Here is a 15,108-nt window from a genome sequence, read left to right on the forward strand (position 1 = left end):
GAACTGAGACAGGCCCAGGATGCTTTTGCTTTTAAGACTCTTCAAACTGATGAAAGTTCTTGTATTCAAAGTATTGCTAAAGGGAACCATATGTGGCTAATTCTCTTTTAAGCTGGGAATCTGAATTGATGTGCATATCTGAATTTTTGACTGAAATTACTTTACGTGTACTTTAGTAAGTATACATAAAATTGGCATGATTAATTAATAATGTTTATCATCTTTGGGACTTAAAAATAATGACAAATAATGACAGACAAGTTTCCAACTTTTGTTTTTTAATCAAGACTGCATAATTTCTACCTGGAGTGGTTTGAAATCACTGGTAGGTCATAAAGAGTTAAGGAATCTCTCAGTTTCTCTAACTGCAGAGAATAGCCTAGTGGATTCTTGCAGAGTAAAACAAACAATTCTTTCTCTTGTCCCTATTGCAGATTATTGGTTTCTTCCCTGAATTTTGTATTAAGGATTCAGAAAAAATAAAAGCATCTGCTGAAGTGAAATTTTTACAGCCCCAGGGAAAATTTTCCACAATTGATGGTGAGGGCAGGATTTAATAACAAGGTGGTAGAGAGAAGACAGCAGTTCCTGGATGGTAATAGGTCCCCTGGCCTTAGTCCTGCCCTGACATCTCTGGCTGCTTACCTTGGGCATGTCATTCCACCTCACAGGCTTTTGTTCTCTTCGGATTATGGGCTCTTCCAAATCCAAGCTCTTGTGAGGCTATCGAGAGTGTGAAGATAGTCTCAGAAGCTGCCCGCATCTCTGGGTGTGGGGCCCAGAGCAGGAGAGTGTAATAATAGGTATGAAAACCTTGGACAAAACTTAAAAGCACTGAATGGCTTGCACTCTCCAATCTGCCATGGAATATTCCAAAAACATGTGCCTGATGTTCTTCTGAGGGATCAGTGTTTGCCCTGATGCCCCATCAGTGAGTTGACAGGAAGCAGAGAAGGCCAGTGCTTCTCTGGTTGGGGACCTTGGCTGGGACAGAAGGGAAGACAGAAGAGGAGTCAGCTTCGTGAACAAGTGAAATGGCAATGAACCCTGTGGGCTGATCCTTCCCAGCTTGGCGTTGCCAAGCAGGACGATCCACTCCATGAAACCTGGGCCAAGCTCTGGCTCTGATACACAGGCAAAAATAGAAAGGGGCTGCGAAAAGAAATGTGTTTACTTTTGTGATTTCCCTTCCTTGCCTCTTAACAGTATTATAATCTCTCTACAAACAGGCAGTTAGGGCCCACAGGCCTCGCCTCCACTGATAAATCCTCCCGAACGACTCTCGTGTGCAGACCTAAACCTTCTAAGTGCCTCACGGCTGCTATCTGGGCAGCAGCAAAGCAAGTGAGAAGGCAGCCTGGTGGAGAGCAGGAGTGCCGGTCTGGGGTCTGTCACCAACTGGGGGAACTGAGGCTCTGCCCAATACAGTGCTTCCATTAGGTGGAATCGGAAGATGAGTTGTGATGATCAAAGTTTATATCAGTGGCTCTCTGTCCTGGGGGTATTTGGTAATGTCTGCAGACATTTTTGGTTGTCCTAACCTGGGGGCTGCTATTGGCATGTAATGGGTAGAGGCGGGGAACTGCTAAACACCCACCAATGCATGGGATTGCTCTCCCACGACCAAGAGTTAACGTGGTCCAAAATGTTAACAGTACTGAAGACAAGAAACCTTGTTTATACTGAAGTGTGGGAAATTAATGGAAAAGGAGAAAAGGGATGGGAGAAGGAGGATTCGAATCTGGTTTCTGGGTTATGAGGTATTCATCAGTTAGGTGCTTTCCAGTTTTGCTCCCTCTAACCAATGCCCTCTGATAGTCCCTTGGAATTACAAGGCTACGGCTGAGTGGCATTTGCACAAGAACATCTTCCTTATCCTGAAAATGCCAAGCCCTGATGTAGTACAAAGGGCTCCACTATAAGACATAGCAAAGATATAAATATACGCAGTTATTAAACAAGCAGACCTGGAGGTGGGTGGCGGGGGCATGGGGAGGGATAAAACATATGCCCATAACTCTGTTTCTATGAGTCAGTGTTTCTGAGGTAACAACACAGAATAACAACTGTAGGAAGAGCTGAGCTATGCTGAGAACAGGCAGGACTGATCTGGATCACAAGGAGAGTTTAGGAGAAACACATGTTTGTAGCCACAGATTCATAGGTACATGAAAGGGTTAAGCAGCCAGTGCATGTCATTCTTGTATCCTTCCACATTAAGCCACTAGGCAGTTATTACAAATAGTTACCTGTGGTTTCCAGTGGGAGAGGCAAGGACACTCCAGTCAAGGGGTTTTGGAGAAACAGGTGCAATGAAGTCATGGTCAAACAATTTATTTACTGTAAACTTTAGACTTTGCTCAGGAAAACAAAGCTGTCCCTCAAATCCCTGCCTACAACACTCCATTTGAGCAAATAAGAGGAGCGAGGGAGAGTCCATGTTCACAGCTGAAAGGTCCGAGATATTCAGGATTCTCAAGTCCAAGGGTGCAGGAAGGAAAATCTTCCTTCAGATACAAATTACCAGCAGCAATATAATAACCCTAATACTTGACCAATGAGGTAGATACATGGAAAAGTCATCAAAACATACAGACCCGGGTCCTAGGACTAACGCCCTTCAGACATAAACTTGTAAGTTCCACACAAAGAGGAACTGAACTGTACAAGAAACAAATATTCACTCAAATACATCTTCTCTTTTTTACAGCTTAAAAAAATAAAAAAAAAAAGGCAGAAGGATATCTCCTCCTGCAAATCTCTATACATTTTTTTTTTCTAAATTTATTACACTCAAGTTAAATAGTCTGCTTAGTGTTCTGTTGGGGGGGTCTTAAAAAGTAAAAAAGAAAAACAAACTGCATTTACAGCAGTGAGTCATTTGTACTACAATTCCTCCCTTGTGAATCAATGCTATCGATAGGCACAGTACCTTGACAGTTTACAAAGTCTTCCGTGCCTGGGGGCTCCTCACACAGCAGTTTGCTTTCTTTCTCCTGCCCCAGGTGATATCCACTCTGCTCCTCTGTGTACTCTGATTTGCCATTGCTGGAGTAGCCATTCCCATAGGCCTTTAGGGAAGACCTGCGTAGGCACAGAAGCTCCTGGAAGGCAATCCTGAAATCTGGGCTCCGGCAGTAGATAAGAGGATTGAAAGCTGAATTGACATAGCCCACCCAGTTTAGGAGGATGTAAACTTCCTTAGGGATGAGGTTGTCCTTGATCACATGCACAATGTTCACAATGAAGAAGGGCAGCCAGCAGAGGGTAAAAGTGCCCATGATGATGCCCAAGGTCTTAAGAGCTTTGTGCTCCTTCAAGCAGAACTTGGAGGACCTTCGAAGACCATGCCCACCACGCCCATCCTGCTCCATCTGGCTGAGATTTTGGGCGTGAAATCGCCCCTCAGATTTGTCAATTTTCTGGAGCTGCCTTTTGGCCACCTGGAAGACCCTGGAATAGACAAAGACCATGACCACCAGGGGCAAGTAGAAAGACACTATGGAGGAAGCAATGGCATAGGCTTGGTTCGTGAAGAAGTCACAGCAGGTCTCGTTGCCATAGCATTTGATGGCTTCCTGATGGGTGGCCCGGTACCAGTGCATTTGGATGGGCAAGAAGGAGGTAAGGCCCGACACAATCCATACCATCAAAATGACCACCCGGGCCTTATTCTTGGTCAGCAGGCTCTGGTACTTGAAGGGAGATGTGATGGCAAAGTAGCGATCCACTGCTATCACACACAGGGTCTCAATGCTGGCGGTGACGCACAACACATCAATAGAAGTCCAAAACTCACACCAGAAGTTGCCAAAAGTCCACATTTTCATGAGGATGTGGCTGGCCCCAAACGGTACCACCGCTAGGCCCATGACGAGGTCAGCGCAGGCCAGTGAGGTGATGAAGTAGTTGGTGACCGTCTGCAGTCGCTCGAACTTGGCAATGGCTGTGATGACCAGCACGTTGCCAAACACGATGGCTAGGACGATGAGCGACATGACGATGGCCATGCCCACCACCCACGCCTCGTCCCGTTCCTGCGTGACATTGTGGTCCGGCGCATGGCTTCCATTGGATGCGAGCAAGAAGTCGCTGCCGTTCCCCGGTTGCCCCATGGCGCGCAGGCTGGCAGGTGAGCGCACAGGCTGCCTGCTCACTGGCCGCGCCTCAACGGGCGCACCTCCGGCGGGGCGCTGCAGGCAGCGAGTGGACCCCTGGAAGCCTCATTCAGCAGCCGTAGGGTGGGTGCGGTGGGGGCGCGTCCTGCCCACTCAGCTTGTGGGGTGCTCTGACCTCGCGCAGCCGGTCACTGCAGCCCGCGCTCTGGAGAAGTCGCTTCGGAGTGCGCTCTGCCCGTTATGTGCACTGGACTTTAGGGGAACTGCCTTCCCCGTGACGTGCGGCAACTTTTGGCCAATCGCGCGCCTGCAGTCCCAAAGGGGCGAGGCACCGCTAGCCTTTCCTCCCCTCCCCTCGCCCGCCGGATCCTGGAGCTAGCCCGGGCGGGCGGGGCCCAGCTGCTCCAGGGCGGGCGGGCCACCACTCCCTCCAGGCTACCCTAGCTGGCCCCAGAAGGATAAAGCTGGAGAGGTTGTGCTTACCAGTCAACTCAGGAGCTTTGGGCTCTTCTGTGGCTGCTACTTGTCTGCCTTGGGTAGTAGAGGTCTCAGCGCAGAGAGCAGCATCCGAATACTCCACCACTTTCGGAATTGAGAGAATGCCCATCAAGACACACACATACTGGCACAAATGCACCCTGACAGACAAGCTCAGACTTATACCGAACCACAGCCACAGACATTGAGACACACCCGCCCAGCGCACCAACATGCACATTGCGCGGGCTCACGCAGCAACTTACAGGCACAAAGTCACTGCTGTCCAACCCAGAGAGGTATCCGTAAACAAACACAGAAGCAACCAAAAGCTCAAAGGCATGAACACACACAAAAAGAAATAAACACACAGAAGGCTCGCTTGGAGGCAGGCAAGCGGACTCAGCCATGGATATCCCCTTCCAGGTACTCACATCTGCCCTCATCTGCAGCATTCACAAATGACACTTTCTGTTCCATCTCTTCCCCCGCCCCCCATCCCCTGACATCCAGTATATTCCCTTTCAAACGCGTTGGCAAGATCTCAGGAGGTGACTTAAACAACTGTCGTTTTCCTCAAGCACGCGTGCTGTCAGGAGTTTTTGGTGCCCTCCTTGGGAATTTGCAGGCATTGAGCACATAATTTTACCCTTTAGGTTTTGTTAGGAGCTTGAGTTGTGTGTGTGTATATATATATATTGGGACAAGAGATTTTGTTTTTAATTCTTGTTTTTAACTCCCTTGCTATCTGTTCCTCTGGAGATGTGTTGAAAATGAAAACAATGTACATTTCCTTTCAAACTTAATTTCTTCAGTTAACTCCATTGTAACTAAAACATAAAAAAAAAAAAAACACCCTTCATCTGATGGATAATTTGTTCATCTGTTGGGCTGTGCCATATGAAATAGCCACCATTTTCCCTATTTAAATTATAAAAATGGCAATTTCATGCAATTCATATGATTAAAAGTGTATTGGCATGAAGAACATTTTGAAACTACAGAAAGCAAAAGAATTCTCCACTAACAAAGTTGGATCAAGCCTTAAAACTGAGGTCTTTGTCCATTAAATATTATCCTTTGCATCTGGCATATGACTTTACTGTTGAAAAAATTTAATTTTCAGGGTTTGATTTCTCATGTATTAGTGGTGTTTTTGAAAAACTGAAAGTATTCATGTAGTGTAACCAAACATACTTTGCAGGTTACATAACAACATAACAATGGGTAACATTTATGAAACATTCCACTATGTGCTTTTTGTGCATTATTGCATTTAATCCTTCCCACAGTCCCATGGGGGGCTATTTTTAGCTTAATTCACAAATGGAGCTCAAAGAAGCAAACAGCTTGCCCTGGGGCAATGGTCAGGCAGTGATAGAAGCTGGATTCGAACCCAAATCTGCCTAACACTAGGGCCCATTTTAAAATCTTTTCAATGTACTGCATTATGGCATGCATAAAGAGCAGAGGAGAGAAGCACTATGGCTGGAATTAAATACCCAGATTCCAGAATCATCTGCCAGGGAACTTTGCTGTTCACTTGCCTTGGGAAAATTGCAAGGAGGGAGTCTAATTTCTTTCATCTCTAAAACGTGGGGGATAAAGTCACTTTCATTGGGGTGAGAATCAAGTGCTATAATGAACATGAAAGTGCTCTTGTCACCCAAATATGGATTATTGGTGAAGTTTACATAAATTACTTAGTAGTCACTTAGAATATACTGTTACTCTTCTTTATCAGAACAATAAAATACTTCAGGAATTAAGTGGAATGTTCACTTTGGAAGTAAAGCTCAGAAACAAAACTCAATCTATGTCTCCATGAACTTCAGTCAATAGCAGAAATTGTCTTTTTGCAAGACAGATGCCTCATAAAAACAAATATTTCCCATAAAAGCCACAGATATCAATTAAGGATCTATTATGTTCCCATAATTTTCAAAATATACCCACCCCATATTTGTGTTTTCCAAAATTGGCTCTGGTATGATGCATTTTTAGGAAGAGGTGGTGCATGTTATGCAATGTTTCTTTAAATATACATCTACACTGAATTGTGGAACTAAACCATTTAAAACCCCCTTCCTGTTTGTGAAACTATGGAATAAATAAGCATATTGTTTAATCTTTCCCAAAAAAACAACAAAAAAGAACTAAGAAAACCCTTTTAAGACAAACATTAATCGATCATTTATTTAGATGCACACATAAGTCACTAAAAAATTTAACTGAATGTTTGGGGAAACACCCTTCTATAAACCCACAGGCACTAAATCAAGAAGGGGAAACTGCTTATGTCAACTAGGAAGTCTCAAGACTTTGCCCAGCAGCCTTGACAAACGGACAAAAGGAAAGCTGTGGTATTTCTCTCTCTCCCCACCCCTCACCCCACACCCTTGCTCTCTCTCCTACATCTCAAAACTGGTAGGAGTTTCAAGATGTTGTCTTCTCACCAAGATTCTTTTCTCTGACCTCTTTAGAATTCAGAATAAGAGGCAATTAGAATGGGAAAGAGTTTAATGAACCCTTTCTTCAGTGTATCCCCCCACCCAAGTTTGCAAAAGAGGAACCTGAGGTAGAGAAATAAGAAGTGTCCGGTCCAAGGTGGTAGGAAAATCAGGAGTCCGGCTCTGCCTCATGGCCTCACATGTTTTCACTGCCTGACATATGTTATTTCATTTCCCAGTGGAATAGTTTGACCAGAACAGCCTACTGAACTTGTGGCCTTAGAGAGTTAATGCTTCAGCTGAACTAGAAAGCTCTTGGTAGACAAAATGCACCTTCATCTGTTGTAAGAAAAAGCAGGCTCTTTTATGGTGATTGATAGTATCTAATTGCATATTGTGTCAATCCCTTAAGACACTTATCTGTCACTTCCTGCCACCAAACAGGAATAAAAACCACAGTTTAATTTCCCTAATGATTGTTTGAACAGGAGTAAAGTTCAGTGGTGTCAGAGAATGCCAGTACACTTATAACTGGACGGATGGCTTACGTGAATCTTATCTTGGGTCTTGGCTTATGCAAGAGTCTCTCCATCTTTATGATCCTTGAGTAGAGTAACATCTACAGATTCCTTTGGTTTTAAACATATGTCTTTAATAATATCTCTGTAAAGCATTATCTCATTAAATGTAAATGAAATTAATACATGTAAATTGTTTAGCATGCTGCTTTAGAAAAGAGATAGATGTTATCATTATAATTGAATTAAAATGTACATAAAGAATGCACTTTTTGCACCATTTCATGTGTGAAAGGACTGTTTGAACATGGATAATGAGTAATTTATTTTAATTTAAATTGCTATGAAAAGCAATTGAGAAAAAGAACAAAACTTTATTCCTCAGAAAGAAGAATGATTCTGAAAATAACCATTAACATTGAGTTACATCTAGATGGAGTGACAGGGGTTTGGGGATGAAGCATCTCACAATCTCTAGGCAGCTCCCTATATAGTGCATCCCCGAATTCTTAGAGAACCATCTCTAGTGACTGCAAACTCAACAGCCCCTTTGGTAGGTCCAGATTTTGAACTAAAATCTATATTACAACTTCTGCCCAAGGATCTTAAGTCTGCCTCTTTGAGGTCACTGAAAACAAGTCTTCCCTCTTTCTTCTAAGCCTGTCTTTCAGCTTTTGGGAAACTCTCCTGAGCCCTCTCCTCTTCATGTTTAGTATTCCCGAGTCTAGAGCCCCTTTACCATCACAGAAGATCTCTTCTTTTCATCTCTATTCTATGTCTTCTATTCAAGACTTTGCCCACCAGCCTTGACAAATGAATAAAAAGAAAGCTGTGGTATTTCTCTCTCTCCACCCCACACCCCACACCCTTGCTCTCTCAAAACTGGTAGGAGTTTCAAGATGTTGTCTTCTCACCAAGATTCTTTTCTCTGACCTCTTTAGAATTTAGAGTGAGAGGCAATTAGAATGGGAAAGAGTTTAATGAACCCTTTCTTCAGTGTATCACCCCCCCACACACAAGTTTGCAAAAGAGGAACCTGAGGTAGAGAAACAAGAAGTGTCCGGTGCAAGGTGGTAGGAATCAGGAGTCTGGCTCTGCCTCATGGCCTCATGGCTTGGTTTGTTGATGTCTAAACTTAACATCAATACCTGGAAAGATCCTAGAACAAGTTATCAAACAATCACTTTGCAATCACCTTGGCAACCATAAAGTAAAGCAGAGCAACCACCAAAGCTTTCTGAGTAGCTGATTATACCAGATGAATTTAATTTCCTGCTATGCTAGAGTTTTATGAGAGACATGCTAATAAATCCTCCACATGGAAGGGGCAATGAACAAAGGGAGATGACATTAAATTAAAGCCAGGGAACTTCACTTGGCCATATAAAGAACTCCTTGGCCTGAAGAGAATTAATCATTCAAAGGGGCTAAACTCTGGCAGCTTTTCTCAGCTGGGATTTTGCAAGAGAACTGAACCTTACAGAAAATTATTTGAGTGACTATTCTTCCCAACTCTCCCAAGGGTGGTACAAAACTATTGCCCTCCTAGGGACATAAGAGAGAAATTAAACCATTAAATACAATGTAATGGATGCCCCAGGGCACAGGGTTCAGTTCTCTTGCTGAGTAGGAGAGAGATTGCTAGGAGTCTCCTTCAGGAAGGGGAATGAAGAGTGTGTGTTGGGATGTCTGTGAGCCATGGAAGCAGTTTGACAGCACATGGATGGGGGACCAGGAGACCTAGGTTCTAGGCCCTATACAGCTATCATGTCCCGGGGAATCTTAATAAGTCTCCTTCTTTCTGAGCCTCAGTCTTCATCTATGAATGAGAGCTTGGCTTGGTGACATCCAAGGGCCTTCCATTCTAAAGTGAACAAGGCTGTAGTGGGAGGAAGTGCCTTGAGGGTTATTGAGGAGAGGAGTTCCTGACTCTGAAGAGCCACTGTGGAGTTGGCAGGCATAACTTTGTATCCTACAAAATGACGTGTTTATTGGTCACCCTCCCCTCCCACTGTCATGTTCTGCTCTTCACATTTTACCATCACTATTTCTGCTATTTTAAGTAACAGGTGTACTATGATTTACTAGATTATTGACTCACTTTTAAAACTCCAAGCATTTATTTTTAAAGAAAAAATTTATATCACTGCCATTACCACACGGGGGAAAACAAGTGTCATTTGCCATAAATAGAAAGTAACCATGAAAACAAAACAACGTTAGTACATTTTAGTTTGATTTTGTTGCCTGCCAACGTTCTGTGCCTGAGGCATGCCCTCTTTTTATTGAAAGGGAAGATTAGCAAGTGCTATAGAGATATTCATGATATTCTAGTACCAAATGGGACTTTCTCCACCTATGTTAAAAACACTGAAAGAAATTGAAAAGGAAATAACTTCTGGATAGTGAGTATTACTTAATATGCTATACTGAGTTATTTATAATAATTTCTTCTTATTAAGAAACCTAAAGGTATCTCAGCCCCAGAATTTTGCTAGTGAGACACTTTCCTGTGAATGGAACCCAGTGCCATGATAGAAAGGGCAAGGGCTTGGAGACAGATGGATCTGGGTGCCAATCCTAGCTCTGCCTTCGAAGTATTGTGTGTTTCAAGCAATATGCTTTAGCATTCTGGGTCTCAGAATGTTCATATGCAAGATGAGGACAAAGTCTTAAATAATTGTTGAGGGAATAGAAAGAATGTAGAAAACACTAGGTTTGGAAAGGAAGGGAGAGAACCCAGAGATGTGATAAGGGAACAGATTGGCATAACTTGCAAGGGCTGGTGGGGGGAGGAAATGAGCCAAAGGGGTGGGGCCATTACCAAACAGGGTCAGAGAAGCATAGTGGTCTGACTGTGGCCGTAGGGCAAGAAGAGGTGATGAATTCAGATATGACTGTATCAAATTTGAGGTTTCTGTTGGTCATCAAAATGGAAGTTAAAAATATCATAATGATTAGAAGATAAATAGATTTAGAGTGCTGTGGCTGTTGGTGGTGGCCATTATGATGGAGGCATTCCCTGAATAGAGAATATCAGTATTCTCAGAAGTTGCTGGGTAGTCAAACCAAGTCATGCATTTAGGAGCTTAGCACAATGTTTCCAGAAGAGGTGTTTATCATCATCATTGTCATCGTGGTCATTGTCATCAGGGTCATCATCATCTTGGGTTGTCTAGGGCAGCTTCCATTTCCGGAAACTATGTGAATTTTTCTAAGGACAATCATTTAAGAAAAACAAATTAATCCAATAGGGAAACCATTTTTTGTGTACATCCAACTACTAATGGTGTTAAGTTTGGGGCTAGATTTGAGGGGATGTCTTGCATTGGATTCACTGGAAACTGTGTCTGGGGTGAGGAGTTGTGTGCAAATGATTGGGAAAGGAAGGGATTCCTAGAGAAGCCAGGCAGAGAGTGGAAGAAGCAGCCCGGGGAGGGGATGAAGCAAAGGCAAAGACCCAGGCAGAGCCTGAGTCTAGGAGCAGCTTTGGAACAACTCTGGAGCCAACTGCTTCCTCCAATTGTTAGCTGTAAAACCGTGATCAAGTTACTTAATCTTCCTGCATCTCGCTTTCCTTATCTGTAAATTGGAGCTGTTGATAATATCTCAAAATTTCATGGGGTTGCTATGAGGATCAAATGAGTTAACATCTGTAACGTGGTCATGATTGGTCCTCAACATAGTGCTAAGTTAACTATTGATATTAAATCCAGAGGAGCTGTGGAAAGGTCTATAGCTATGACAATCATGAAGCATCCCATAAGGAAAGCTATACATGAAATTTCTTGGACTGAAGAACCCCTAATTGCAAACTATCCCACACTGAGGCACAAGGCAAGGAAGCGCAGTATCTTGTGGGACCTGGAAGAAAGAAGTGAAATAGTTGTGAGGATCAAGCAGTATCTGGTGGAGAAGAGGAGGGAGGAAGCAGGGTTAATGGGAAACCACTGGAGATAAAATAGATGATAGGAAAAGTCTGAGGAAGAAAAGACCCTCAGGAAAAGAAAATGGGATGGCCACTTTCCAAAGCAGGGCCTTTTGCTGAGGATCAAGAGGGAAAGATGTCTGTGGGTCAAGGAGAGGTGGTCGGGATGCATAGCTAAGTCTAATCACTGCCATAATGGGGATGAGGCAGTGGAACATGTCCTGGCCTCCCTCCTACTGGTGACTATCCCTCTCTGGGCTGTAGTTTCCTCATGTGTAAAGTGGTAAGGTGAAATCAAGTCCTTAATATCAGAACCTTGTATTTAATTGACAGTTGTTAAGGAACGCAAAAGATAAAAGGTGTAGTTTTTGTTTATTCTGTATATTACATATCAGGCACTGGGCTTAATGTGCACATCATTCTCATTTCTCATCTTATATTCTACATTCATTTCTGTACAACCTTATGAGATAGTAGTTATTCCCATTTTACAGATGAGAAGTTTAGAGAAATGAAGCAGCCTGCCCCAGATTTTATGGTAAGAAGAAGGAAGGGGTTCTGACCTCCTCTGCACACAAGCCTTGCTCTAATCCACTAACTCAGGACTCAGAGGTAGCAGCCCAGGCTCTGTAAGAGGGCTAAAGGTTCAGCCTGCCGAGAAGGAAGTTCTCTGGTTGTCAGGGTCTCACCTTTGAGTTTTACCAGACTACTGGAGCAAAGAGGCAGCAGTTTACAATCACTGATGGGAAACATGCCAAATGACCAAGATTCGAGGACCAGCATCCTGGTCATGATTTCTAAAAAGAGAGAGAGGATGTTGGAGCTTGGTAGTCACCCGCTTTGAGGCTGTGGGCTCTGCTCATGCCACCTCCTCTACTCACAGTCCTCTCCCCCGTCTACCTGCTTTGCCACTCTCTTCACCTCCTTCACTGGTTTCTAACCCATAACACGCACACATACACACACACACACACACACACACACACACACACACAGCTTTCTCCAGGAAGACTTAGTAATTGCAAGGCTAGTTAGATGACTCTTCTGAATGCTCACCCCACAGTATGCTCACCTGTGTTATTATCCCCCCACTGGCTGCTGATACCTCTTTACCTGTTTGTATCTCCAACACCCCAATGCAGAATAAAAAAGGCAAGTAGTACCACATGATCGGGGAAGGGGATATTTTGTGCATGTACACACACATTCTTTAAGATATTCTTAAAGCACTGTGTGAGAGGCTAAGGGATATAAGAAAATGAATAAGGAGATAAGATCATTACCTTTAAATAGTGCACACACAAGTACCGAAACTTGACTTCCATGTATAACAGTAACTACTGTTTTGGGTCTATAGATGTGATTTTATCAGTGATCAAGGACCCATTCGGTACCCATCTCCCCAAATAGACTCTGGGGAGGAGGCATGAGGAAGTTTTCCATGAAGAGTAGGTAAGCACCAGATAACAAGGGATCACTAGCCAAGATAATAATGGGATTTTTAAAAAGAAAATAAATTGTCATGGCTGTTTGGAGAGTGATTTAGCAGAATTCATTAGCATATAAAATGTTTTTTCACTTGGAAATTCCATGACTAGAAATTTGTTCCTTAAATATCAGGTATATATGTGAAGTTTTGATGGAAGGTTGCTTGTAATAAAGAAAGATTTTTAAAAACTAAATTTCAGAAAGGGAAATGACTAAACAGATTAGAAGAAACCCATATATGGTATTGTGATGTATAACTACTAAAAAGGATGGAGTAGGCAGACCTATATGCGCTGACTCGGGAAGTTGCCCTCACTTTGTCATCCAGGAGAAAAATGACTCCAGTTTAATTTTGTTAAAAAAAAAAAAAAAAAAGCATGCAAGCTTGGGTTCTGCTAAGCGACTACTTGCAAGTTCTAATGTATGGTAACATAGCATCAGTAAGACACATAATTATGATTTGATGGACTGTGTGAGAGAAAGGCTATAAAAGGTATAAAAAAGGGATCTGCACTCAGAGGGATAGTTTTCTTTGTTGTATCAGGAAAGATAAGAATGCATTATAAGTTTTTTCATTCAGTTGGTGGCCATTGAACTGGGCCCGAAGGCTGCACAGATCTTTGGTAGTCAGGCTTGAAAGGAGGAAATGTCCAGGACAATAGCACGTGCAGATGTGTAAAAGTGGGAGACTTTCAACTCTGCCTGAGAAACTGTGAATATTGCAGGAGAGCTCAGACACTGGGTGTGGGAGGAGGGAACATTTAGGGGTAGGTGGATTGTAAATTTTGAAAGCCACTGGATGTCTGAGATGATGGGTTGAGGCTTCAGAGAGACCGCAGAAGCAGGTGGAGCAGGCCAGGGAAAGCTGCAATCTGGAAAAGAGCCGGCTGGGAGATAAACGAGGCTATTTCACAGAGATGTGCTCAGGAGCCCTGTGCCAAAGGAGCAGATGAGGAGAGACGCGAATTTGGCAAGGAGAGCAATATGGCACTGCTCCCGTGGGTCTGTGCTTGTGCCAGTTCTGTTTCCTCATTTGTAAAGCAGAGTTCTGCTCTTTTCCTACCTGCTCTCAGAATGGTGGTGAGAATCAAATGAACAAATGTGTGTGCAGCTTTGGGGCTGACAGCCAGAAAAGGGGCCGCATTCCTCTAGGGGACTATGACTATTGTGGCACGAAAATCTAGGACAGATCTCAGGTAAGGTAGCATTCAGGTTGACCTGGGGGAGGGAGGCATGGCAAGCTGTGGTAGCATATGGAGTGGTCATCTGGGCAATGAGGGATGAAGAGAAGTGAGTGGATCAATGTGCAAAATCCAGAAACAACAAGAAAATCTTTGTATATCTACCACATTGGAAAAGTTTAATGCCTAACACAAACTCAGGATCAGAATCAGACACCAACACTCCATTAGTTATTGTTACACAAAAATGTAGAATGCACATATCTTTTGACTCAGCAATTCCATTACCAAGACCTACTCTTGCAGATATATGTGCACAGATAAATAAAAGTTATGTGTAAAGGACGTTCTTTGACAGTATTGACATAATGACACTACCCCAAGAAATATCCTAAATGTTTGTCAATGGAGAATGGCAGAATAGATTAATGTATTAACACATGATGAACAATTGTGCAAACAAGGATGTTTTACTTCATAATTGCCCAAGGTGGCCTCCAGTAGGTGAATGGATAAACAGTGGTATGGCCAGGGAATGGAAGTCTTCTATTCAGTGATAGAAAAACATGGAGGAAACTTCAATGCATATTACTAAAGTAAAAGAAGCTAATCTGAAAAGAGTGCATGCTATATGACATTCTGGAAAAGTTAAAACCATGGAGACACTCTATAGATCAAGTGTTGTCATGGGTTGGGGACAGGGTGGGATGGATAGGAAGGAGCACAGGGGGGAAGTGAAACTATTCTGTAGGATACCATAATGGTAGATTCATGTCATTATACATTTATCAAAACCCTTAGAATATACAACACCAAGAAAGATAGTAAAAGATAAAGTAAATGATAGACATTGGTGATTATGGTGTGTCAATATAGGTTCATCCATTGTACCAAATATCCTTCTCTGGTGGGGGATGTCGACAGTGGGAAAGGACATGCATGTGTGAG

The 15,108-nt window shown here is 43.1% G+C and overlaps 1 protein-coding gene across 1 annotated transcript; it reads right to left on the reverse strand.

Moving 5' to 3' along the window:
- Window positions 1–2,318: 2,318 nt before the first annotated feature.
- On the reverse strand, window positions 2,319–4,352 carry Adrb2 (adrenoceptor beta 2). Its single transcript, XM_027949377.3, has one exon. It carries the CDS (start codon window positions 4,113–4,115, stop codon window positions 2,865–2,867), a length of 1,251 nt encoding a protein of 416 aa, XP_027805178.1. The 5' UTR covers window positions 4,116–4,352; the 3' UTR covers window positions 2,319–2,864.
- Between the last annotated feature and the right edge of the window lie 10,756 nt (window positions 4,353–15,108).

The sequence above is a fragment of the Marmota flaviventris genome, chromosome 5 (assembly GCF_047511675.1).
Source record: "Marmota flaviventris isolate mMarFla1 chromosome 5, mMarFla1.hap1, whole genome shotgun sequence".
NCBI lineage: Eukaryota > Metazoa > Chordata > Mammalia > Rodentia > Sciuridae > Marmota > Marmota flaviventris.

Excerpts from the sequence above, each read along its gene's own strand:
- Adrb2 (XM_027949377.3), bottom strand. The coding sequence starts at position 4,115 with ATGGGGCAACCGGGGAACGGCAGCGACTTCTTGCTCGCATCCAATGGA.